Raw genomic sequence first — 27,156 nt, 5'->3', positions numbered from 1 at the left:
GCATCCGAGAGCCCCTCTGGGGGCCCAGCCCTTTGCCATCCACACTGGTAGCCGGGACGAGCGTTGTCATTCCCGTTCTCCGGGGAGGGAGACTGAGGCCCGGCAGAGTGAACGGCTGGCAGGCCGTTCGTCCCCAGCCCGAGCTCCCAGCCAGTCCGCGGGCAGGTTTCTCGCCTTAGCCCTTCCCGTGCGCAGCCTCCCACTCGGAAAAAGGGCACATCTCCTAGCAGAAACAAAGCGGCCCTTTCTTATTTGCACGACCGCTCCTCCGCCGTCAGAGGAGGAGGACCTGCTACATTATTTGCAAACTCCCGACTCAGGATGTCCCCAGACGCCAGTCGGCACTCAGCGACCCTCTCCGGGCCCCTGCAGGAGTTGGGCCACATTCCCCGTCGCGAGCCCTGGCTCCCAGGGGTGCGTGACCCTGACACGCACAACAGGCTGTGCCCTGTGTGTGCGGATGCTGGCACGTGACGCCAGGGTGGCCGGTGGTCTGATGGGTCGATCGGGTGCGTGGCTGGGAGGAATGTCCTGCCTCAGTCACGGCCCCCGCCCCAGGCGTCCTGGTGTCCCGGAGCCGTCCGCAGGCAGCGGGTGCACGGATGGGTCTGTCCCTCCTTCCTGCTGAGAGGGACTCGGAGGGCAGAGGGGACAGAGGACTGCGGACGTCTGGGCCCGCGGTGCCACCCCCTGGCGGGGTCCGGTGTCAGCCCTGTGCCCGGGGAGGCCGATTTCAGCAACAACCCCTTAGCACGTTGCGTCAGCAGCGCAGACCAGCTTCAGGCCGCCGTGTCCACCGTGAGAGCCACAACGCGTGTGTTTCAGAGGCGGCCTTCGCCCAAGGTGCGCATGCGCCCTTCTGTGCAGTCTCCCGAGGTGTGTGCCCACGCCGCTTTCCATCAGAAGAATTGATCGACAACTCGTGACTAAACGTCATCGGCCTGCGTGGGGTGACTTAAAGGCCCCGGGCGGGGGACACTCCATCACCGTGCCACGGAGCCTCCTTCCTCACTGAGTTAGTTCCTCTGCAGTTACATCACTTCTGTCCTCTCCCGCACCGCAGTGAGCACCGCCTCCTGGCTGGGAAGCGAGCCCACTAATGCTAAAGTGGTCATCGGCATTGCCCCTAAATATCCATCGCAATAAACGACTCCCTCGCGCCCCGTGAATGCCGGCGCCACGGTCTCCGGCGTTTATTTAGTGCCAGGCCGGGATCGAGCTGTTTCAGAGTCCCACGGATGCAGTCTTTTCGTAGTGTTCTGCTTGAAAAACTAGATCCCCGAAAGCTCCCAGCATTGAGGGCCGAGATGGATGACTCTGGCCTAGAATCGACCGTCATAACCTCGAAGCTGTGGTGGCAGTGAACCTGGCTGTTGACCCCAGAGTTTAATTACCTCTTGTTGCTGACTCACTGCCACCTTAGTTCAACCCCAAGGCCAGGTTCAGATTTTCCTAGGTCATTGAGAATTGGTTCTTCTTGAAGGACATGGGAACACCAAGAAGAGGATGCTGTGTATCATTTCATTCACCAGAGGGGAACAAGCTGTAAGCATCCCCGAATCACCTGTTGTATGTATGTATGTATGTATGTATGTATGTATTCAAGAGAAGGGAAGGGAGAGAGAAAGAGAGAGAGAGACATCACTGTGAGAGAGATACATGGATCGGTTGCCTCTCACATTTGCCCACCTGGGGACCTGGCCTGCAACCCAGGCATGGGCCCTGACCGGGAATCGAACCTGCGACCTTTCAGTTCACAGGCCAGCACTCAATCCCCTGAGCCACACCAGCCAGGGCAGAAAGCTGCATTTATTGACTGGCGATATGCTTCCCCATGAAGGGTGCAATAATTTAAATTCAGGTTCAGGGGAAGCTCCCAGTGGCACGAATTAAAGCAGGCAGGCCAACACGGATAACCCTGAGAAGGAAACACGACGAGCTGAGCAGTTGTTTTTGAACCATCTGCTTCTACCGCCAGTTGTGTAGAGTGCGCTGGCCCGGGGGCCCGTGGGCCTGTGGGCCCGTGGGAGACCTCAGAGAGAGCACAGGGCCACTGAGGGTCCGAGCGTCGGGCAGCGGCGCCCCGGCCAGAGCCTGAACTTGCAGACCTGTCTGGGCAAATGCCCTGGGGAGCCTGCGCAGACTCACTTGTGGGAGGGGCTTGCAGACCAGGGAGAGAGACCGCACAAGGAAACAGAGCTTGATTTTGGACCTCTCGCTTCCAGAACTGGGAGAAGATGAATGGCCGTGGTTAAGCCCCCTGTCTACGGCGTTGTGCTCTGGCTGCCCAAGCCAGCTAAGACAGAGCCTTCTGAGGTGCTGGTTATACACTGTGGTTCTCAGCTGGGGGGTTTTATGGATGACTATTTTATCGTTGTTGTTTTTTTTTAAATTGTGCTTACACATTTTATATGCTCTTTGAATGTATTTTTCCCAGTTAGAAAAACAGAATTATGACTGCCCAAACACTTCCAGTGTATTGATTAGTGTTCAATTGGTTTACTCAGCAAATGGAGTTCTTTAGGCATTCGATGAAAGGCACAGTTCCCGGAGGGTAATCAATGCATCATTTTTAAGAAAAGGATTGCTGTGTTTAACCAGCGGTGGTTCATTACCTCCAACGTATAAAAATCAAAAGAAAATGGAAGGAACGCATGCTTTTAAACTAAGAAATCTAATGCAATAGATTGCCTTTGAGCTGAACGAGCACTCTGTTCTTCTTCTCCACTGATTTCTTCCCTACCGATCAGATCTCAGCTAAAATATGCAGAGAGCGGTCTTTTCGCCTCCGCGGCGGGGGGATGTGTTTGTTTGAAGATGTTGACTTTAGAATGTTAGACCAGCCCCTGTAGGGACTTCGTGTAGAATTAGTCCAAACATCCCTGGGTAAACCACTCACGTCTTTGGGAGAGTAAATAGATGGTTACTGTACACATTTTTATTCACAAACACAATGGCCAGGATTTCTCTTTTAAATAGTGATGTGTGTCAATACCTTAGACACACACAATTTGCAATTAAGTTATTTACACAGCGGCGGGAAGGGAGATTATAAATATGCGTCAATGCACGAGGCATCTCTTGACAGAATCATGACAGGTGCTTTTGTTCTAATATTTCGTTGTAACCACAATTAACATCTTGTTTCTCTAAGATATAATCAGTGAGTACAAATTGCAAGCCCTGGAGAGAATGTTCTGTGTGTTTGCAATGAAATCCAAGTGTCAGAAAATAGGAGACCAATTTAGGCAAAAGTCCGTGTGACAGACTGAAAACCAAATATACGTGTCCTAGAAATACTTTTGCCCACTATATTGAAATCGAAAGAAGCAGTATGTTTAATGTTGCATAGGGTAGGCATAGTAACATTGATCTTGAATGTCCAGCAACCACTCAGAAATGCATACAATTCTTATAAGCAACAGATGTCAACATATGTCGCCTAAGAAGCGTGGTTTTCACCAGGTCACGGCTGCGTAGTCATTTGCTGGGATAAATCCATAGAAAACGAGATCTGTTTGGACCAAGAAAACATGCACAAACCTCACATGTATGTGGGAATTCACCAGTTTCACTCTGAAGCTTAAGTAATTACTTTAAAAAAAAAATCATCCGCCCTGGCTGGCGTAGCTCAGTGGGTTGAGCACGGGCTGCGAACCAAAGTATCACAGGTTCAATTCCCAGTCAGGGTACATGCCTGGGTTGCAGGCCACGGCCCCCAGCAACCGCACATTAATGTTTCTCTCTCTTTCTCTCTCCCTTCCTTCCCTCTCTAAAAATAAATAAATAAAATCTTTAAAAAATCATCCATCTATTAAAATTGAGAAGTACCTTCTGAAAGAGCACACACACACATGCAACCCACTGAGTTTGCACCTAAGTTTGTGCCCTGAAGCCACTGATACCAGAAACAGTGTGTCACTCGGGGCAGCCGGAGGAGGGTGGCGTGAGGCCCTGACTGCTGACGCGGCGGTGTCCGGCGCGGACGGAACTTCCTGCAGCCTCTCTGGCTGCGGCGTAGCCACGCGCTGCTGCTGCTGCTGCTCCTTGAAATGTGCCTGGGGCGACGGATGAAACAGTTTCACTTTATTCTAATTAATTCCAATGTAAATAGCCCAACTGTGGCTACCGCATCAAACATGGGAAACTACCAAAAGATGTCAAAAGCTGCCCTGAAAATAAAGTGAGTGAGCACTTCGCCCTCGACGATCGAGTCTACCCCGCTACTTAATTAGTTAATTAGTGACACGAGTTAATTCGGGTTTGAGCATTTTCTCAGAACTCAAGTGACCTTCCACGGTGGTTTTTGTTTAAATTCTGTTTCATTTTAACTAACTATGTTGATGTTGGATACTGGAATTTACAACCTGTTTTCTCTCTTTTTTTCCCCTTCATTTTCTCTTACAACACAGCAACGTGTGGCCAGCTAACCCAGTGTAGCTGAAATGCTGTGTTGCCAGAAAAGTCTCTGGAACTCCGGAGTGACTGTCAAACGGGGAATGATAGGGGACTTCGTGTAAACTGGCCAAGCGAAGGCCCGCGAAGCCAGTCCGGCCGAGGCTGGCAGCACGGACATGGGTGGGGGGTGGTGCTGTGGGACGGACGGAGGCTGAGACCCCTCCCGCAGCGGCACTGAGGCAGGGCCGGCGTCGGGGCGGAGCGCTCTGAGCTCCTGGTGTCACACTGTCCCCAGCTGCGCTCTTCCGAAGCCCCAGGGACCCTGGGGCCCGCCCTTAGGCTGCCTGCGTCCTCTGGGAGCTCACCCGCCCGCTGTCCCCCGCCCTTCCCCCATCCGCCTGGGCCACCGGGCATCCCTCCAGCCTCCCTCCCCAACCCGGCCTTCGCACGCCATCAGAACGAAAACGCAGCGCTCGTGTTTAAGAATAAACATCGCACAGTGTTGACTCTGTGCGCGAGAAGTGCCCCTGGATGCGTAGAACCCCTCTTGAGATAGGTTGGCTCGGATGAGGGACGGGTAGCTCGGGGTGTCCTGCTGCAGGATCGCGGAGGGGGCACGGACGGGAGGAAGCGGAGGGCCTTGGCGGAATACGTGGGGGGTGGGGGGGTGCGGGCGCCGAGTCCGCGGGGCTGGGTGGGCGGGGTTGTGCTTCTGAAGACACCCTTCTGCTGCCTTCGGAGACAGCGGGGGGACACAGCCCAGGCAGGTGGGACGGACCCGTGTTCGAAGGGGTTTGCACGGCCCCGGTGAGAGGTGACTGGGGTCTGGCTGGAGTGCGGTGGGGGTGGGGTCCCGGGACAACGGGAGTTGTGTTTTGGGGGGCCAAGCAACAGGACCTTTGGATGGATTAGACGCAGCTGGTGAGGGAACAGGAAGCTTCCAGAAGGACCCCACATGTCTGGCCTTCGTAGAGACGGAGAAACTGAGGAAGGTGCTGATTGTGGCAAGGAGGCCAGGGCCCAGAAGGGCGTACACCCCGAGGGTGTGCGGCCAGTGAACGGGAGTGCCAAGGCCAGGAACGCAGGCCACGGCCGTGCCTCCGGGGGGCGGGGGCGGGGGGAGGGACACGTTGTCCAGACTTGTCCTGGTCGCCCGGTCTCCTCCGCTTGGGTTTCGAAATGGTCCTCGCAAGGAAGTGACTGTTCCCTCCCTCCACCGCGCCTGCCTGTGGAGCAGATTGAAATATTGGCAAGTCAAAGCGAAATGTTTTTCCACTGACTCTTCTTGTTTACTTTTCAGCATCATCCAGAAGTGCTGAGCTTTCGAATGCGGCTGGAAAGCAAGGAGCTGATCGTAAACCTGGAGAGAAACGAGTGAGTCACGCTGCTTGTTGCTGGCTGCACGACGGGGGGAAGCGAAGGGGGTGCGGGCTGAGCAGCGGGTGCCGCGTGACTGGCGTCGCCGCGTGACTGGCGTCGCCGCGTGACTGGCGTTGCCGTTCGGGGAACTGGGACTCGGGACGTGGGTCCCTAGTCCCGATCCGAGCCGCAGGCTGGAATTAGCCTCAGACGGGGAGCCGGTGGGAGGATGACGAATTCCGCCATTGTGAAAAAGAACTTGGTAACTGGCAGCTCCTTCTCACGGCTCTGGTTCTCAGAGCCCGGGGCTTGAAGACCAGCACTTGAGCACCGCCTGTTCCATTCAAACAGAACACCAGTGTCCGTCGCTAGCTGGGTTTCTGCAGTTCCCGGGTTATGGAAGGAAAACCGGCTTCCAAAGGGGAGAAATTCTTCTTCCCTGAGAAGCACCAAGAGTTTATTTTATCTTTCCAAGTTTGTCTCCAGTGGCATAAAGTATTTATTTCATCATTTTATTTAAAAATGTGGCCCCCCCTTTTTTTTTTACAAAATTATATGAATTCCCAGAAAATGGTATTTTCTTCTTTTCTGGGGCACATGGATATTGTTACATCCCGCGGGCGCCTTCCCAGTCGAACTCTGTCTGCCTCGGGGCGCGGGTAGAAACAGCCCCTGTTCGTGGGCTCCTTCGCACGGTGCAGCTGTCCCCGGGGGCCCTCCCCTCGCAGGGACCCTCGCTGTCCTGTCCGATCGGCCTCGGGAAACAAGGGCGCGCTCCCGACAGGCAGTCTGCTCCTAACGCTGCGCCTCGGGCCCCCGGGGCCGCCTCCTTCTCTCTTCCAAGGTGCCTGCTCCTTCCCACCCCTCACCCAGCAGTGGACTGCCCGGGTTTCTATTGGTTTTTCCTTCCTTTCTTTATTTTTCCCCCGGAAATGACAGCTTCACTGGAATGAGTTCTACCCGAGCTACCCGGTCACAACGCTCTGCCTCTGTATTTCTTGCGCGTTTGCCCCTCACCGCTGGGCTTCTGTGAGCAGGGAACTGTGTGTTCTCGGCTCTCCTTGGGCCTCGATGATCTTGAAACAGAGCTTCGGACACACAGCCTGGGTAGTCAGGGGGCCGACCGGAAGCCTGCACGTCGCCTTACGCACGTCTCTCGTGGCACGGTCAACACCTTCGTGCTCTTTGTTCCCCTTAAGAACGTTGTGGGGCACCTGAACTTGCGTACGTTGCTGTTTGTATGTGGTTTTGAAACTGTCTCGCTGAACAAAACTAGGTGTTCTCTGAAAGGTCGAAAGAAGATCAGGCCCTCGGTGGTGGCGCGAGTCCCCGATGGGCATTAGGGTCGGCTGTGGACGTGGGAAGTGCCTTTCCTTTGTGGGGGCTGTGGGTGGGGGGGGCGGGACGCGGTAAACTCAACGGCATAATGGGACCCATCCTGGACCCTCAGGCCGTGTCACGGCTGCAGGCAGAGGAACGGAAATAGACTTACTAAAACCGTAAGTTAATTTGTTTTTTCTAGAAAGGAATTCATGTGCAGTGCTGTAAGAAGGAAAAGAACAAAGAGCCAATAAAAAAAAATACTACTACCAAACACTATCCAGTTAATATTTTGGTGCGTGTCCATGCAGACCTTTTCATGAGTTGTGTTTGCACCTTGAGTCTTCCTAGCTGAGGCCGCAGTCTGCGTGGAACTTGGTACCCCACGTCTTCATTTACCTTTGCCACAGACACGTGTTTTCATATAAAAATGCCCTTCCTGGAGCCCATCTGGTTCTCAGAGTCTGTAAAACGGCTTACACACCCTGTTCGTGGTTCCCTCGGAAACTCACTGACCTCCACATCAGGGCGGGAGGACTAGGGCAGGCTGGCTGCCGCGCTGCCCGGTTTACATAGAAGTGTTTTAAAAGGTGCCTTAACTTGCTCATGTCCAATCCTGGGCCTTTCACAAAATAATCTCAAAATTAGAACAGCAAAAAGCATAAAACTCTTTCTTGACTTATTTCTCTCTTCCCAACCTCACTGTCAACCTACATTGTAGCAAACACGAGGAGGGTGTTCAGTGTGTTGTTATGACGTTCTGGAGCTGAACCATAATTGCACCACTTATACCAATGCCAGAGGCCACGTGCTGAAAAAATAACACTGTCATAATTCGAGCATGCCCATGTCCCTGTTCTAATAATAATGCAGTCCCCAAAATACTCTCGCATAAGATTTTTTGGTAAAAGGTAACCCGTCTTTTCTGTGGACTTCCCTTTTGACACAACGAATACCAAAAAAGTCTACAGTTTAATAGACAGAGTAAAAGCTTCATTTGCTACTAGCTGTTATGGCTGGCTGACACAAAAGGTCATCAATTATCTGGTATGAAAGAGAAGTTTTAATCTGCACAGACTTTGGCCAAACACATCCAACTAGGGACCTACCCAAACGGAGCCCCGGGCACCCAAAGGGAAAGGTGCAAGAGAGCGCTGTTCAGCGCGTCACAGACAACGCAGCCGAGCGCCTGCGCCCGCAGAAGTCAGCGGCTTGGGGCCCTGGTTGGCAGCCCTGTGTGCCAGGATGCCCGCTGCAGAATGTTTTACCTAAAAGTACATCAGCAGGCCCTGGCTTGTGTGGCTCAGTGGGTTCGGCATGGTCCCACAAACGGAAATGTTGCCGGTTCAATCCCTGGTCAGGGCACCTGCCTCAGCGATGGGCCAGGTTCCGGGCTGGGGTGGGGGGCACATGCAAGAGGCAGCCAATCGATGTTGCTCTTGCACATTGGTGTTTCTCTCCCTCTCTCCCTCCTTCCCTTCTCTCTAAAATGAAATAAATGCAATCTTTAAAAAATAAAGTAAAAATACGTCAGTGGGAGACTGAATGAGTAGATTTCGAGTCAGCTGTGAAACAGTACGGCACAGAGATTAAGAGTGACGACAGAGAACTTTACTGTTATAAACTACCTGCTGCGTCGTAACAGTTGCCAGGGCCTTCGGGTCTTATTTTTAAATTTCCCGTGCGTGCATCTGTCTCTGAGTAGCAAGACTATGGAAGACCTTTGCATTCTCGATTGTCTTCATGTTTTTACAACAAGAAATTCTTACTATTCGAATTAGGAGAACTTTCTGTCCTGAAGGGGGGAAAGGCTGCTGCAGAAACCGGGAAGTTGTTGGAAAGAACATTGAAGTGTCTGTTACCCACAGACGGGAAGTGCTGGGTCACAGGGGGGCCTCGGGCATCTGTCAAAGGGCTGAGAAGCTCCCCCCACATCTGACGGCCGGGCCTTGAAATGTCCAGAAATCTGTTTTCGTGAAAAACCTGCTTAGAAATCACAGCCGAGAGAGAGGTGGTCTCTGTGCGTTAAATCTTAAGAGTCAGAATCCAGAGCTCAGCGACCTGCTCAGAAACTCTTCCTGTCAGCCAGCGTTTCGGGGAGCAGGGCTGCGCCTGCATCAGCAACGGCCGTCCCAGGGAATCTGCGAGTTTGCCTCCCCGGCATCCCTCGTGTGGCCATCGGTCGCTGCTCGCTTTCAATCTGTGTTTGCAGAGCCGTAATTGAATGTTTAAAGGGACTGAAGGCGTCCCCGGAGACGCATTAGCCCGCGTGGAGCCTCAGGGCCGCTTTACGACTTCCATCACTCGTCAGGTCCCCGCGGACTCCCCGGTCCAGCCTCCAGCAGGTGCACTACGCGGCTGCACTTCTGATCTCGGTGCTTTATGGCGCGGGCCGGCCGGCCAGCATGGACACCCGTTTTTCCAGTTGAGGGTAATTAAAACTGATGGCAGGAGGTCGCCCTCCCTCCTTCCCTCAACCCGCCCAGCTTCGTGCTTCTAAGCCCGGCCCCGGCCCCGGCCCCGGCCCCGGTGGGAGGCAGTCGCCGAGCTAGAACTCTGGCCTTGACTCCTTTTCTGTCTGGAACAGTGCCAGACAACTCTTTCGAGGCAGCTCCAATTAATTCGCACTCCCGAACAGAAGCAGAAAGGGCGTTTCATGTCCCTCGCCCGTGGGACCGCCTTTGAGGGATGGTGTTTATTTGACCACATCCCTTGGCATCTTGTGACGCAGGATGGGGAGGTAGGTGACGCAGGATGGGGAGGTGCCGCTGGGGTGCAGGGAGCATCGGAGGGGCTCGCGGCTGGCTGCATAACCACCCAGAGGACACCAGTCTGTTGTTCCCGTGGACCCACACCGAGTGGCACGGCCGGATTGAGACCGCCGTCGGTGGCCCCGGGGCTGTGGGCGGGCCTCGCCCTGGCCCACGGGTCTGTCAGTGACCTCCGTGAAGACGCCCAGGGGCACTGGTCACATTTCTGGGCAGCGCAAAGCCGAGGGGGACTACTGCGCTTTGAGCGCTGGGACCTGGATTGTGGGGATTTCGGGAGTTTGGGTCAACGGGGCAAAACGGACGAGATGAGGTCTGAGGGCCGAAGGCGGTGCCCCGCTCTCGGGTGAACAAAACCACCAACTCCGTAGGTTCAGAAGGAAGTTTGCTAGTCGTTCTTGTGTGTGAGCCCCTCGGGTGACGTGGCTGCTGAGAGGTGACTGCCACCCACGTGTGCATGGGTCCTGGCGGGCCCTACACCGGAGTCACTCCGCTGGCCAGACCCTGGCCCCGTGCCAGTCCCAGCACGCCGTTTGAGAGCTGCCTGTCGCTGTCTTCCTGCCCACTGTCGGGCTGTCCTTACCCCCGCTACCAGCCAGCGGTGCCCTCAAGGCCAGGCGCAGAGTCTTCACGTCCTCCTCCGTGCCCTGCCCAAGGCCTGGCCGGTAGTGGGCCCCCAATAAACACTCAGCAGATGCGTGAAGGATGCAAGGAGGACGCCCTGGACCATGCCAGCAGTGAGTCAGCTGGAGGTTGAAGGTCTGTCGTGGGTTGGGCGAGAAACTATTTAAGGAGCAATCTTCTGGAAGGGACACGGGCTTTGGAGGCAGGAAACCAGGCCGTGGAACTAACTTTTCTCCCAGGCGGAGGAATCAACACTAAGCTGCTCCTCCTCTCTTTGCTTCCTCGTCTGCAAAGTGGAACACAGTCCATATACAGTCCGTGCCGAAAGGTTGGAGCCCATGGTATCTTTGGTGGCCAGGTTTGAATGACCCAGCGACCTGTCCCCGTGGCTCTAGCAGTGAGCTGTCTCACCTGACGGGCGTCACCGTAACCACATCCCGTCTCAGTCTTCCCAACGAATGGAGGCGAGGCCATGCCTAACCGTCACCTGTGTGACTTCGTGGTGGCCGAACACCTCGGTCCTGGCGAGAGCTGCGGAGGGTTCACGAGTCAGTCCTCTGGGTTCCGGGAGCAGGCGGGGTCCGAACCCCACAGCCTGGACGTCCTCGGGAACTCGGGTTTCGAAATTGTGGCGTTGTTCCTTGTCATCGCTCCTCTCGCGGGGGAGGCTAGCCGGCCTGCGGCAGCCCCGGCCCCTCCCCACCTGGCGGTTCTGGTTGTGGATGCAGCTCCTGGGGGAGGGGGGGGCCGTGTCTCAGAGACTGTGCTGTCGAGTCTCACGTTTCGGCCTCTCCACTGCCCTTCTTCCATTCACAAATCCTTGTCAGAGCCCCTATTCATTCCAATGATGAATAAAAAGTAGTCAGTAATAAACCAGTGAGATAATTTTTGTAGACACGTAGTCATTTAGTCCCAAACATTGATTTACCACCAGACCTTGTGGTTGGCCCTGCGGACAGAGGGACAAGCAAGGCAGAGTCCTCGTCCCAGCACCAAACCGGACAGATGCGGCCGAGGGAGAACCTGCCGGAAGGAGCGCGAGGGGGAGGAACGCGCAGGGGAGAGAATGCCCAGAAACCGATGCGCAGTTGAACGTGCAGGAGCGCGGGGTGAAGGAGGGAAGCTGTCCGGGGCCGCCGCCCTGCAGGAAACGCTGGGAGAACAGGGATGCCTTTGAGAAGAACACAGAACCCTGGGAAAGGACCGAGACTTTGCCCTTGAGCAGTGTTCAAGGACGCGCAGATGTGGCTGGCAGTGGGCATGGACCTCAGAGTCCTGGAGGAGGGGGCACATCTGGGCCTAACAGCGTCCAGCTTGGAGGTGACCTGTGGTGGGTCCTCACGTGGAAAGGAGAGTGGCATTTCCCACAGGAAATGGGACCCGTGGGTGGTTGCGGCTGACCTCATAGAGCAGGCCAGGGCTGGGAGCCGGGGGGCATGAGCCTGCGGTGGGTGCCAGCCCCCCAGGCCCTACGGTTTGGGGGTTCTGTCTCCGCAGACGCATTGCCCATGGGACTGCTCTTCCCGCCCCCACCTTAGGGACTCCTGTGGCCCCCTCTGCGCGCTGGCGAAGCAGGAAAGAACGGGAGAAAGTTCCCTCAGCGCCGACGCAGGCTAAGGGGCGGCAGCCACCTCAACCAAGCTCCTTTCGATTTCGGTTCAGCTCCCTCAGCCGTAACATTTGAGATCTTTCTAATCGGACTGCGTTCTGCTTCCCGAACAGGAACTAAATTCCCTTGAGCTTCCCTCCTCATTTCGTCTTCGAAGTGAAACAGACGTCGGAAAATGTCAGAGCACCATTTTTAGAGTTTTTTTGTTCCCCGCCCTGACTTAGGTTTAAGGTGCCTGAATGAGTGAAGATCAACCTTTTCAAAGCCGTGCCCCTCCGGTCCCACGCGAGAGCGTGGCCTCTCTGGGGGGGGGGGCTTCTTTCACGGCAGGAGGGTTCGAAAGGGCGTCCGATGCCGAAGCGGGTTTCCCCGTGTCAGCACACCCCTCGCCATCCTCACTTCCAGGGCCGCGGGGCGGGGGGGGGGGGGATTTTCTGATGAAAACCCTGCCGCGTCCTCAGGGTTCACCCCCAAGAACACCGAAGGGACAGTGACGGCTGTCTTGGCCATTTCCAGGTGATCTCTGGGGGGTGCCGAGGGGAGCACCCCTGCTGTCTTCACGGTTGCCATCTCACCGTCCCCTTCCCTGGGAGATGGCCGCGGTGGTTCCGTGCAGGTGGCTGTCCGGGCCGGTGTATTTACGGCAAGTCTCTTGCTGACATCCCCTAGTTGTCACGTCCTCAAGGGAAAGGCCACGGCACTTGTGTTTGCGTGACACACTAACACCCTTTGCTGCTGGCTTCGGAGAGCGCAGCTCACTCCCCAGAGGGCGTGAAACATTATTTTTGGCATTTGGGTTGTTTGACTCAGGGTATAAACACAGTCCCCGCCTCGTATTTGGCTGCTACATCTAAGTCTCTTTTGATACGTGGCTTCCCCTTCCCTCTTTCTGGTTCCTGCAGCTGAAACCAGGTAGGCGGCTTGCCCACAGTCCCGGGTTCGCTCGTGTCATCTCTGAGGTGCTGCTATCTGGCCTGTTGCCCTGGCCCCCGCGCTGCGGTGCCCAGGAGTGAGATCTGCAGCCATGGGTGGGTTCAGATCTTTTGGCAGGAGCCCAGCGCGGGTCACGCTGCACCCTTCTCTCCTGCACCCCGTCAGGAGCTCTGCGACCTCTGCGCGTCCCGTGTTTGGGACGTTGGATTGGAGTCCAGACGTCGCCTGTCCTTTCAAGGGCTGTTCTCATGATGATGACAATGGCACATTAAAGCCACTGTTTTGCTGATGAGTGGCTTTAGTTGACCGCAGGGAAATGGCAGTGATTGCCTCGAAGACCCACGGCCGGAGACGACGCAGACGCCAGCCAGCCTCACGTGTGCGCAGGGGTGGGGCACACCCGAGAAACACGGAGAGGACGCCGTCCCCAGGGCTACGAAACGGCCCCCTCTCCCCTCTCGGCGTGCTGGGGGGTGTCACCGTGGGGTGCGGTGGGTTTAACATGAGTGGAGAACAAGCGTTTCTTTATTTTTCTATGATTTTCTTCCTTATTAAAAACATGTGGGCAGATAGAAGAGTATGTGAGCCCAGCCCGCAGCAGGAGCACCGGGACGGTTTGTTTATACGGAGGGGGTCCTTCCCAGCCCCGCCCAGCCCAGCTCCTCGGTCTCCGAGGGCCCAGATCGTGAGGGTCCGTGTCTCGGTTTTCTCTGAAACTCTGACAGGCTCCAACGGAGATTCCCCTTGCACTCTGTCCTCAGCCCAGCGACATCCCGCTGACGCATCCGTGCGGCCCCGAAGTTCCCGGGGAGGGGACATGGGCGTATGTGCAGTTTTCGCAGACCAGAGAATCAGTGACATTTGCAGGAAGGTCCTGGCACTACTGTAGTTTTATTCTGACAAAATACATAGAATGTTGAGAGATTGGTTGAATGAAAAAATACATAATGTTAAATGTTAAAAACTCACTAAAACTAGTAGCCCTATAATTTAATAAGTATTTGAAAACACGTTTAAATTTTGCATTGAATTGATTTTCCTACCAAGGGGGGTGATGCTTATGACTTAATGACGGTGCTAATTATATTCTATAAGCGGTCCTTCATCCGAAAGTCTGCTTTTACAGTGGACCATAAATTACCTGTGTGATGGTATACAAATCTCTTTTTGTTCAGAAACGTATCGATTCAAAACTGATGTCTTCCAAAGTAAATTTTGCATTTTAGGTAGGAACCTAAATATAATCATTATTGTAGATGACAATATATTATTAATTGGTTAATGAATTAATTAATTGTTTCGTGCTCTAGCATATCCCCCAGAAGATCCAGGTTGCTAAAAAAAAATAACCTCACAAAAATTACCGTATTTTTTGGACAATAAGACGCACATTTCTCCCTCCCACAAATTTGGGAGGAATAATGGTTGTTAATGCTGCTGTGGGGTTCTGTTTACATTTACATTGGTGAAATATCATGTTATTTATGCTATTAAATATTTTACCACATTTTTTGCTTCAAAGATTTTTTTTCCCTATTTTCCTCCTCTAAAACCTGGGTGCGTCTTATGGTCCGAAAACATACATACGGTAATCAATCGACTGACTTCAGGTGCATTAGGATACCCCCCAGCTCAGACCAACCAACCTGTGCATTCACTCTGTGTCTAGAGCACAGATCTGCAGTCCAGGCTGATGGGGATTATGAAGGCGACCAGGTGCGGAAGTATGACACGTGCTTGTCGTCGCTTCACTTTTTTTATTTTCAGAGCAAAGTTTTAGTGGAGTCCTGGGGGAAGCGCTGAGCCCAGGGAAACGGGGAATGTCTGGTAGGGGTGAGCTCTGTGACTTCAGGCATAATGGTGAGCCTCTCTGCTCCTGACTCTCAGCTCGGGGGCCGGACGGGGTGGTTCTTAAGGCGTACGTTCTTCCTCTCAGATCTAGGGCCTCAGGAATGGCCTGAGTTAGAACCTGTGTCACTTCATCTGCAGGAATTCTTGGAGGGGTCACCACTGGGAGGAACCGCACTTACGCTACGAGGCAGGGACGCTGTGGAGCGGCGACTTTCGGCCGGTGCGCCTCGGGGATTCTTAGCGCTCACAGTCCCTGGCTACTTAGTCGGGCCCCGGCCTCTGTTCCCTTAGGCGGTCAAACAAAGAAAATGGTAACAGCCAAAACCACAGTGGTCATTCGGAGTGAATGAATCAAAATTATACCTGTTTTTTTTTTTGTCAGGTCAGCAAAAACTCATTTTTTGCTGTGCTGCAGAATTTGAGTAATTAGTTTATGTGCCACGAGATGAGAAAGGTTGAAACACGCTGATGCAGCGCATATTGTATTTAAGCATCGAGACCAATTACACAATTTCCGTGCGAGGCCAAGCCTCGCGTCCAGTCAGCATGAGTTCAAGGGGAATGATCGCCTTTTGTTACTGAAGTCAAGAACTGGCAAAATGTTTTGATGAGTTGACACCTTTTCTTTTTTTTTTTTCTATAACCTAGGTGGAAATAGTGAAAGCAAACACAACTATAATATAAAGAAGGGGATTTCTCAGAAAGTATTTGTAATTAAATTTCTACACTGACATGAACGCACACAAACATACTTACGTATCCTAATGCGTTACATAACATTGCACAAATAATCGGTCATTCTAGAACACCATGGCTCCTTTTGTAAAGTAGAACCAATGTGGTGTGTTCAGAAAAATCTGTCAGTTCAGGTGACTTCCGGATGTCAGGTGACATCCAGTGACTTCGCAAAAAATTCTGCCGTGGTGCCAAGTTGACTTACGCCCTCAAAGTAATGTATAGGGTTTGATTTAGACACAGAAACGAGGGCTCCCTCGAAGGGAAGACTTGAAAGTGAAGTTGTTTCAACATTTACATGTTGAGTATTAAATAGTCTCAATTTTTCATTCATGGAGAAAAGGACTTTTAATCTGAGTTGTGTTCTGCCATTTTTATTTTTCACATGGAGGTACTTGGTACTGTCGACACCACAAATCCTGTTCGTTCATTTATATTTGTCCGTCCATTCGTCCATTCCACAAGCTGTGTTTTAGATGTTGCAGGGGATGGGGTAGAAAGGGGATGACACAGTGCGCCTGTCCTTTGTCATGCTTAATCCACCGCCATCTTCCAGAACAGTCCAGGAGGGGCTTATAGGAATGGACTTACAACAAATACTCCCCGTGGGGCATTGATAAATGAAGACTCCTGATCAATGTAAAGGGAAACTCAAAGGAATAATAGACTGTTCTCCCTCTTTCAGTCTTTGCCCTGCCTTCTCCAAAGAAATGGATAATTATTGCCTTTTTCTAAGTATAATCATAATTGCTTTAAACTACTTATATGTGTGTGCGTGTGCATCTACGTAAACATGCGATTACATATACCGTGCATACTATTGTGTGTGATCATGTGTTTCCTAGTGCCATCTACGGGCGGGCTGCCACTGTCATGGGGCCTTTGGGTGATATGGGGCGAAATGTCACCCCAGCGGCCTCACCGCAGCAAACCCCGCCTGTCTTCAGACTGATGGTCTCTGGTTTTGGGTGACGACTCTTCTCCCGGGTGCCGTGGCCATCGTCCCCCATCCTCTGTCAACTTCCCAGGTGGCCTTGCTCCCGGCCTGGTGAGCTGCGTCACGATGAACTGGCCCGACGGAGAGGGCAGAGCCGCATCAGTCTCCACGCATTCACCAGAAGGGATCCGCTTGCCTTTAAAGATTTTTTTTCGCTTCCAATGTTTTACTTTCACTCTTTCCCCTAGTAGTCCAATTTGTCTAAATGAGAACCAGATGAAAGCGGCCCACTCGTTCCTCCGGTCTCCCGTCCCAGGGGGAAGCTTGCCTGGTTCCCATGCAGAATTCCGAAGGGTTTGGGGCCGTCCCAGCGGCCTCCCAGTGGGCTCCGCTGCGAACGCTGACCACTTTGATTTATGGGAACCGCAGGCAGGAGCAGAGGCTGACTTTTTGAATGTAAATTCGCACCCAGTTTGCTGGCCAGCACAGATGATGCAGCGGGCACCTTGGAGAGCTTGGTCCCCACAGTCCGTCCTGTTCTCTCAGAACGGCCGCCCGTGCCACGGTAGATGGCGGGACCCAGGTGGCATCTGGTCCCCTGGTGTGACTGACGGCCAACCTCCGAGGCAGGGCTGCCACCTCAGGGAGGTCATCCCAGCTTCACACTCCCATAAATTGCCCTTGACAGAGCTCAGGAGGTCTGAGTCACAATGACCGAACTCACACGATGGATGTCTAAACCGGAATGTGTTCTCAGGACCAGAATGAAGGGCAAGGGGGGCCCGCCCTGAGCAGTGTGGGGGGTCATCAGCTGTGGAATCTGGGGGTCTGACTTAGAGGTCCCATGCTGCTTATTGTTTGTGGGACGCTGGTCACACTCTGAACTTCTCTAAGCCTCGGTTTACTCATCTGCACCATGGGAATAATACCTCCTAGAATCGGGGTGGGTTAAATGGTGTGGTCCTCACGGGGTGTTTTTGCCCAGTGCCTGGCCTAGATTAATGTTCAGTGAGTAAGCTTTCATTTCTGCAGGGCAGAGGGAGGGGCCCGGACACTGTCGCTGCCCCGCCCCAGCCCGCCGCTCCAGGGCACAGAACCTTGTCGGCTTCCACGGCCACCGTCTTCCTCTTCTTTATTTTCCTTCTGCTTCCTCGGACGTCCCACTTCTGGGTTCCGTCCAGAGCGGCTCTTCCTGTCCACGGGTCCCTCCTTCGGCCGCAGCGGTGGTCCCCACCGGACGCCCGCTGGCCCTCGGTCGCGGCTGCGCTTCCCGGGTCTCCGGCCTCACCCTCCAGCCTCACACCTGGGAGGGGGCAGCGCGTGCTCTACGGGGGGTGCAGTGGGCACCGGAGCGCCTCCTTTCCAAACAATAAATTTTATCGGCATAACCTGCCAAGTAGAACGTTCATTTTCTTTATTGCCACCACAACTCTTCACATGGCATTTCCAGCACTCCTTACCACCACCGGTCCCACAGTTTTCTTTTAAAAAAAAAAAAATCCCGTATGAGGAGTTTCCCCACCAAACCCAGTCTGTGGGTTTTGAAGCGTTTCCTGGAAGCAGAGATCGGCCGGCGGGGCCGGTGCTCCAGCTTCACTCTCGGAGGGCGCTTGCTTCCCCCCGAGGTCGGAGAAGGGGCGCTCCCCCCGACCCCGCGTGCAGACCGAGGTGACGGGCGGCTCAGGGCCACTGCTGTCGACAACCAGAGACAGCAGCCAGCACACTGACCTTAAGTACCGAGGGCGAGCATTGCCTTCAGCTGTCTCAGACCAGACCGGTGCCTGACAACTTGGAGTGAACTACGAAGAAGTGCGCGTGCCTTACTGTCTTGTCGTGAAGGAAAGCAAGCTGTAGCTCTCTCGGTAAACAATGTGGCAGGGACCTTGAAAAGAGGGGTGGAGAGGCTGTGGAGGAAAGGGGTGCCTACTGCACTGCTGGTGGGATTGCAGACTGGTGCAGCCACTATGGAAAACAGTGTGGAATTTTCTCAGAAAACTAAAATTGGATCTGCCTTTTGACCCAGCAATTCCACTGCTGGGATTATATCCTAAGAACCCTGAAACACCAATCCAAAAAAACCTTTGCATCCCAATGTTCACAGCAGCACAATTTACAATAGCCAAGTGCTGGAAGCAACCAAGATGCCCATCAGTAAATGAATGGATCAAAAAACTTTGGTGCATTTACACAATGGAATTCTATGCAGCAGAAAGGAAGAAGGAGCTCCTACCCTTTGCAACAGCATGGATGGAGCTGGAAAGCATTATGCTAAGTGAAGTAAGCCAGACAGTGAAAGACAAATACCATGTGAGATCACCTTTAACAGGAACCTAAGCAACAAAACAAAGAAACAAGCAAAATGTAACCAAAGACACTGAAATAGAGGACAGGCTGACAGTGACCAGAGAGGAGAGGGGAGGGAATTTCAGGGGAAAAGGGGAAGGGTTTGCTGGAACAAGTATAAAGGACACATGGACAAAAACAAGGGGGAGGAGGTGGAAACGGGAGGGAGGTGGGGAGGGCTGGGGGGTGGGCTGGGATGGGGGTAAAAGGCAGAAAACTGTACTTGAACAACAATTAAAATAAAATTTAAAAAGTCAATAAAATTCATGGAAAAAGAAAAAAGAAAAGAGGGTTTGGGGAGCCATAGGCGCTACGACTTGACTTTACAGAGTTTGATTATTGGTCTTCTTAGATGGCCTTCAAGCTTTTTAAGAAAGCCTTTTTTCTTTCCCGTGTCACTGTGCTCGGCCGCGCAGAAGCGTGTTTGCTTTGCTGGACGGGGAAAGCGTGGGGCCGGGAAGCCAGCGATCTGGGCGACACCCGGACTCTGCTGTGTGAACTGAGGAGCTGACCGCCCCCAGCCCCAGGGGATGTCTGTGAAGCGGGGATCACCGAGATTATCCTGTTGTTTTAAGAATTCAATCAATAACCCACGAGAGGACTTAGCTCGGAGCCTGAGACGCAGCGAGAGCGCCTTCCCCGACGTTCCGTCCAGCAGGGACAGGGGAGGAGCAGGCCCCAGACCGCTTCCAGCTGGGGGTGGGGGGAGGGGCAGCAAGCTGGCAGTGTCTGTTACAAGCATTGGACGGGCCTCTGAGAGGGGTCAGCAGAGGGGTGCAGGGGCCGTGCATGCACTCGGCCAGGGAGGGCCCAGAGGCCAGCGGCACTGTCGCCTGTAGGAGTCGGCCAGGTGCAGACATGGGAAGTTACAGGTCCGGGGGACGGGGGGGGGGGCGGGGGGCAGGGCCCGGGACATGGAAGCTGGCAGAGGGCCCAGAGGATGGAGGCTTGAGGGCGACCTGCCAGCCCGCCGAGAGCGCTCACGAAGCCGGACCCCGCCGACCTCAGGCAGGTTCCGGACTCTGTCCTGAAGCCACGGGAAGCCATGGGAGGCTGTCAGACAGGTGGGGTAGCTGCCCTTCTTGGTGGCTGAAAGTTGTGTCACGAAGCAGGTGTAAGTGCTTTACATGTGATTTAATTCTTGTGTGATTGCTGTCACGGGTCATATTTCCCCATTTTTCTTGTATTGTTGAGCACAGAGTTTTATTTCAAGGGTCGATAACGCGTTTTATTAAAAATACAACACAGAAGGCCGTTCCCACTTCCGCGAACGTGAGGGCGTGGATGCAGAGAGAAGACTGTCCCCTGCAGAGGGGAGCTCTGCTTTGCTCCGTCCGAGCGCTCCGTGGTCCGGGAGGGACGGGCCTGCTAACACCAGGCCGCGCCCGCCTTCTCCGAGGAGAGAGGACGCCCGCTTGCTGCCAGGGAGCATTTTGATCCCAGGGCTGCAGTGGGCGTGGGCGCCGCAGCGAGACTTGCTTGGGCGACTTTGCGAGGAGGCTGGGGTGGGCCTCACCGCCGTCTTGGCTGGAGAACATCCCAGTCCTACGTCATTGTCCCACGTCATCTCCTCCCGTCTTGCCCTTGGAGCAGGCTGCTGGGCATGGAGTTCTGCAGACAAGTTTGGGTCAGGCAGTCGCTGGTAGCACGCCTTTGGGGCAGAAAAGGGGGCTGGGCTGCGGGCAGCCAGGCAGCGGGCTGTGGGGGTGGGGAGCTGCAGAAATGGGTGGGCCCTGGGGCTGCCAGGGTGGGCAGCTGCTGAGCCTGGGTCAGGGAGCACCCTGCAGACGGGGAAGGTCGCCAAGCCGCAGAAGCCCCTTTGTTCTCATCGTTATTCCCACGTCAGAGCCGCAGGGACAGTGCTTGTTAAGAAGGAATGTGCTGACTTGGTACCCAAGGAGCTGGCCTTTGCAACCTTGGTAATGATGCCACAGAGATGTCTGGGTGAATCCACTGTCTTCCCGTCCCCTGTGGCTCCTACTGAGCCGCACCACCGTCACCGTCACACTCCCCCAGGATGCTGGGGAAATTCTCCTGCAGCTGTTCCTGTTTTTATTTGGTGTAATCTCTGCGTCTCTGAACTGAGCTGTTCAGGTAAACGAGGTGGACTCTCAGGTTCATAGACCTTCCAAACCAGAAGTGGATGGAAGTGAGGATGTGGGCTGGCATGGAAGCTTCTGGAAGGCAGGTTTGGTGGGCAGGCAGTTAGCCGTCATCCCGTCTTCAGACTGTCCCTCAGCTGCTCCCAGACGCAGCCCCGATGGAGTCAAGGGCTTCGAGGGGGGTTCAGAGAAGGGACGACGGAGCCTCCGATCCCGAGGGCTTCTCAGTGCCCAGGGAAGGCCGTGTCGGGGTTCCTTCGTGCTAGTGCCAGGCCACAGACGCGTGTTTATGCTGGGATTTCACAACTTGCTTTCCTGGAAACCTTTCTTGAAGTCTAACAGCATGGCCAGCGACACTGTCTCAATGTTTAAAGAGCTTCGTTGGCTCTTCCCAGCCCTCCCACCACGAAGGCACTGCGTTCTGGGGGGAGAGGGCCGTGACTGGGGGGTCGGAGAAGGGAGGGAAGCTGGGAACGAACGAGACCGGGACCCAGTCTGAGGTGGTCACGTGCCTGAGGTTACTGCCAGGGATAGAAGCGAGCCACCCCTCGCTCGTCCGGGAGGCCAGGGCCCGACCGTGCAGTGCTCAGCACTCACAGGCCGCTGTTGAGTGTAACGAAGGAGACGAGAAGAAAGCCACGCCTGTCACGGGGTGGATGACAGCCCGCGGCCAGGCTGCTCCGAGGGAGCTGGGACCCCATGGAGCGAGGCGTCGCAGGAGAAACTGGCAGATGAGCCCGGGAAAGGAGCGCCCCAAACTACCCGGGAGGATCCCGGCTCCGGGGGCCGGAGACCAGGGCTCCGAGGCCGCAGATCTCCGGACACCCCGGGCCGGTGACCGGGGCGAGTCTCGGCCAGGACGCATGTCCCGTGTGGCTCAGCAGAGGGGGTGGAAGTCAGGGAGGAAGACGGTGTCTAAACACAGCTTCCTCCAGCCGGGACGCCTGTGAGGCCTCCTGCACCCGGACAGTTTCCAACCCTGTGAGCAAGCGCCCTCGAGGCTGGGCAGCTCCCGGGAGATGGCAGCTCCCACGGGCCCTTACTGAAATCCCGGGAAAGAAACGACAGCAGTTCTAGGGGGAAGGGTCCGGGGGTGGGGGGACCTGGGCCGAATCTGAGATGGAGGCCAGGCAGCAGGACTGAGGGGATGATCCCCGTCCAAAAAGGGAGCAGGAGAGCCACGGGGGCACCCAGGGGGCCTTGGAGAAGCAACCACTGGCTCCTCCTGCGCAGGCCGCTTGGCCAGGCGAGTGGGCCACCGCTTACCCTCTGGAACTCTGACCCTCAGCGTCCTTCTGGGCATGGAATGTCTCAAGCCCAGGGACCGGGAGCGGGGGGCGGGATTGGGGGTGGGCCACCAGGCAGAAGCACGGGGCAGGCTCAGTGCCTGGCTCACTCGTGTGTGCGCCGCCCCGTGGAGCCTGTGCAAGCTCAGGCCACAGGGAGCCCAGGCTGGTTCACGGCTGATCCTGCCCGACTCCGACCACCACAGTGCTCTGGGCCCGCTTGGGTGGTGAGGAAAGAGGACACGCCCCCCCTCCCCCACCATCCTAACCCCTAAGGATGTCTAGTGGGAAGAGAGTACAAGCCCCCTCCGAGGGCCCGGCGGCCTCTCCTGGGGGCAGGGGTCCCGCGAGGTGCCCCGCCTCTGGCACCCAGCAGGAAGCAGACGTCTGCTCTCCTCTCCCGGTGGGTTCGAGAGTACACGGGCCATTAGCCGCTTCCTGCACACGGAGAGTCGGCTGGTTAGCGGCTCGGTCTCCGGGGCTGAGCTCGCCCGGGGAGCAGCCCCCGCACCCGCCCCGGGAACCGGGACATGATAAGCGGGCATAAATCACACCGAAAGGAATGAGTCCTCCCCGTGAGTCATTAGGACGGATGACACACTGGCGAGCAGATGACAGCCCGTGATGGAGGCCAGTTGCTCCGGCTCATGCTGCAGAAATGCACAGCGGGGACTCACGCGTGTGATGGATGCATTTCCCCGTGCTCTCGCTCTCTCTCTTTTTTTAATTTTGCAATAAATGTCGAGAGTGCTGCAACCACGTTTCCTGTGCTGAGCCCCCGAGGGACTCGGGGGTTCAGGGGAGGGCGGGTTTGAAAGGACACTTTTCATCGGCGAGTGTGAATGTCGTCTGGCGCCGTGACTCTCTAGGCCTCAGACTGGGAATCACAGTCCCGCACGGGCATGTCCGGCGTGAGAAGGCTCCCTCACCGAGTGTCCACTGGAGGCTTGAGAGCGTGGGTGGGTCTGCCATGCGGAGCTGTCCCAGGGAAGGGACCGTGGACTTCCACATGCCACGTCTGTCCCTCGCTACAGGCCGTTAGCTCAGTGGCTAAGGGGTCAGCTGTGCACACGGGCGGGCTGCTCTGCCACGTGGTAGCCCTGTGACCTGGGACGGGGCCCAGACTCCTCTTGGCCCGCCTCCTCGACTCACAAGGGAATCAGAATCACAGCCCCCACGTGATTGGCAGGTTCGATCGCAGGCCACAGAAGCAGACTCTGCTGACTCAAGCAGAAAGCAAACCTGGGCAGGACGAGGAGGAGTCGCTGATAGGACTGGAGGAAGCACGAAGAATCAGCTCTTAGATAGCGCAGCGACGGATGAGTTCATTCAGTCACCTCCCACCCCCCCACCCCCCCGGCAGAGGGGGGAGGCAGGGTTTCCGCTAGGGAAGCAGGGAGGCGGGAATGCCGAGGGGTTAAGTCACAGCGTGCCTGTCTAGTCCTGGCAGGAGGCCACCACCTGGTAAGAGCCAAACACTCGGCAGTGCTGGATTAGCAATTACAAGCTGGAAAGATTGCCGCGGATCGATAATATGAGCTATTCCAAATAAAGAGCTAATGAAGCACGCCCGCAGCTGAGCGTAATTAAGAGGGGAAAGCGGGATAGGGCCAGGGAACGCGTCGATGGCAGTGTCCCCGCCGATGGCAGCGTCCCCGAGGGGGCTGTTACACTCCGTTTCTGCAAAACGCGACCGTACGGGGGAGATGGGCAACATGCACCCCGGGGCTCTCTGTCGTTTCTCCACAGCTGCATGGGGTTCGACAGGGATCTCGATACAAACTCCAGTGAGTAAGAAACAAATTAAAGATGCTTCAAAATTCCGAGAAGTGTCTCCCTGCGTTGGAGTTCCTTGTTTTCCCTCCCCACCTCAGCCCCCCCGAAAATATGGTCAGAAAATCGCTGTTTGAATGCGAGCATCTTGACAGATTCGGCACTCTCTGTCAGCATTTGAGGAGAACAGAAGTTACAACAGTGAGCGAGGCCAGCTCAGGACAGTCCCTTTGTAAAACCCCTCCCTGGGGACCCAGGGCGGCCCCTGCCCCCCACCCCCCCCACCCCCGCGCGTCCACGCCCTGCCCTCCCGGTGAACACACGGGCTCTGTCCATCCGTGCAGGCGTCACCAGTGGTTTATCTTAGAGAGGGCTGTTTACTCTCAACTCTTATCTCCTAACTCAGCAATCCCCGACCTTTTTGGCACCAGGAACCAGTTTCACGGAAGACAGTTTTCCCCCGGACCAGGGCGGGAGGGGGGTGGTGTGGGGATGATTCAGGCACATTCCAGGCAAGCTCAGCTCCCGCTGTGCGGCCCGGTTCCCGACAGGCCCAGGCCAGTACCTGTCCTCCGCCCCCCACCAAGGTTGGGGACCCCTGTCCCAAATGTCAGTTTATTTAAGTAAAGGTGGGCCCCAGGGAGTGTCAGCCCGTGAGGGATGTTTGTGAGGTTTACTGGGTCCTTGAGTCTCTGTGTATCGATTCTGGGATTATGCTGGGGGATAAGCCCAGTGCGAGGGCTTTGAAGAGTCTCTGGGCAGGGGGCGTGGCTCCCAGCTTCCCGCAGCCATCCGGGAGGATCGGGGCTCCGCCCTGGTGCAAGGTGACCTCTGGCCACACGCCAGCCTTCTGCTCGTCCATGCCTTCTCGTTCCTTCTCTTTCCATCTCTTTCTAGTCCTTCTGGTCACTTCCTGGTGTCCTGTGTGCACGTGTCTCTGTGCCAAGCTGAGTGGACACCAGGAGCCAGGAAACTGGAGAAATCCGCAGCTGGACAGAGGTCCCTGCTCTGCGCTCCAGCGATGACCGGTCAAGTTCAGGGGCCCGTCCGTCCTGGGTGCACCACATAGGTGCATTCAAGAGGGAGAAACAGGATTCAGCCATGGAGACACCAGAGCTTCTGTGACCTAAGCCATGCTTTGCGAGGGCTCCGTGTGGGTGCTGGCTTTCCAAAGCACGCCTGCAGACTCGGCAACCCTCGGGGGTTCCCACACCCCCCTGCACCCCACCCCGTCTCTGTGGTCCGGAGGCTGGGAGCGGGGAGCAGAGGGTTTGCCTCGACTCTGTTACCACCCCCCCCACCCCCGGTGGCTGTGTTCCCAGAGGGAACATCGATCAGGATGAAACCGTCTTCCAGCGCTCACCGGGGAGAAGACAGGGGCGTGTTCTCCTGGAGGAGGGGGGACTGAGGAGAAACTCGGGCTGTGCGGTCCCAGGCGGGGGACTTCATTGTCCTGTGCCTCGGTTTCCTCAAACGATAAACTAGGGACAGTAACTGTACTCCATGGGTGGCTCTGGGGGTGACACAGGTGGAGCCCCAGGAAGTACTCGGTCACCACTGAAATTACTGAAACATCTTCCCCTGGCCCTGGAGGTGGGGGGAGAGTGGTGATGTCTTCTGACTGGCCACCCAGGGCGGCAGTGGACCGGCGACAGGAAGATACCATGTGATGGCAGAGGAGATACCAAGGGGAACACACCCAAACGGCAGGGCTGCCTGGGGCTGGCGGGCTGTGTCTGGGAGGGCCCAGCGGTGACAGTGGGGCGTGGCCCGCCTGGGCGGCGGCAGCAGGAGGAAGGACAGACTCGGTCCTTTGCGGTGCGCCAGGCCCTGCCCGTGTGGTCTTCCTTGGGGAGCCTCCCCGGTTTCCTCCTCCCTGAGTCCCCAAGGCCTCCTTCCAAAAAGAGCGCACGACCCTTCCCTGACCTGGCCACGCAGAGGAGCGGGCGGCGGTCCGTGCTCTGCGGGGGAGGGCGCTGAAGCCCAGGGAGGCGAAAGGCGGCGCCCGACCTCTGCCACCGGCAGCAGGCGGGGCCCGAGGCCTGAAGCCGCCCTCCGCCAGGGCCCCTGCCTTCACGCCCCAGAGACCCTCGGACTGGACTCTCGGACCTTCGGTGTGACAAAATGGCAATGAGTCCCCAGGGCCTGTCCCCGGGTCTCTGGGTGGCCGCAGGGCTCGGGAAGCAGGCTCCGTGCTCATCCCTCGCAGTGCGAGTGGGTGGCCAGCCAGACCAGGGAGGTGCGGCCGCTGTTGCCGGCTCCACCCTCTCTTTGCAGCCGCCATGCCGGTGGGAGCGGTATTTTTAGAGGCTCATGTTCATTATGCGGGGTTGACATTGTCACTAGTGCCCCAGACCAGAGCACAGCAAAGAATCCCTGGTTGGTGACTTATTCCCAAGGTTGGTGGCCAGACATGCCCTAAATGCTTCACTCTCTTCTTGGGACTGGGCTCGAGGCAGGGAGGGGACAGTGGCATCTCAGGCCGGGTGAGACAGGGTCGGCCCGTGTGTCACTGCCGGCAGGTTCTCTCCTGAGTACCTAAGGGTCACCGTGGGAGGGAGGGGGCTTTCACGCTCCTGCAACAAAAGTGATGCCCGAGGGACAGTTGGTCATCAGCTCTGTCGCCGTGAAACTTTTCTCTTTGCTGGTTATGTTGACATTGTCCTTGGCTTGAATCAAAGCTATTTTGCCTAGGGAAAGGGCAAGAAGGGCTAATGTTGTACACAAGCGCTTCACACAGCGATATTTAAGGCGTCTCCCAAGGCAGCAACGCAGAACTAGAGCGCACACTCGACTCTCCTGGAACCCCCTGCCCTTCCCACTGGGCGCACAGCAGGGTCTGTCGGGGAGGGGCGGTTGGGGCCGGACACAGAGAGGGCTCCTCGGGAACCACGTTCGGGTCTTTGCAAGGATAGCTGGAGTTACTTTCCAAGGAGAATTGATTTTATGCCATTTCCAAACCATTTTCACTGAAATATCAAGTGACAAGAGCTTCAGTGTGCGCCCGCGTGCACAGCTGGCTGCTCGCAGTTTTCTCTGGGGTCGTCTGTGGGCATCTTCCCGAGGCCGGGACCGTTAGCACATTGTGTCCAGGTAGTTTTCATCGCACGCTCTACCA

The 27,156-nt window shown here is 55.8% G+C and overlaps 1 protein-coding gene across 1 annotated transcript in view; it reads left to right on the top strand.

Moving 5' to 3' along the window:
- Nucleotides 1–27,156, top strand: part of ADAM12 (ADAM metallopeptidase domain 12) — a 271,784-nt gene that overhangs the window by 71,022 nt on the left and 173,606 nt on the right. The window contains exon 3 of the mRNA XM_045854355.1: nucleotides 5,699–5,772. Coding sequence (XP_045710311.1) covers nucleotides 5,699–5,772 — 74 coding nt within the window. The remainder of the gene's footprint in view (nucleotides 1–5,698; nucleotides 5,773–27,156) is intronic.

The sequence above is a fragment of the Phyllostomus hastatus genome, unplaced genomic scaffold, assembly GCF_019186645.2.
Source record: "Phyllostomus hastatus isolate PE091 unplaced genomic scaffold, TTU_PhHast_1.1 phas_scaffold_1066, whole genome shotgun sequence".
NCBI classification, from domain to species: Eukaryota; Metazoa; Chordata; class Mammalia; order Chiroptera; family Phyllostomidae; genus Phyllostomus; species Phyllostomus hastatus.
This window is presented reverse-complemented; position numbering and strand designations above follow the sequence as displayed.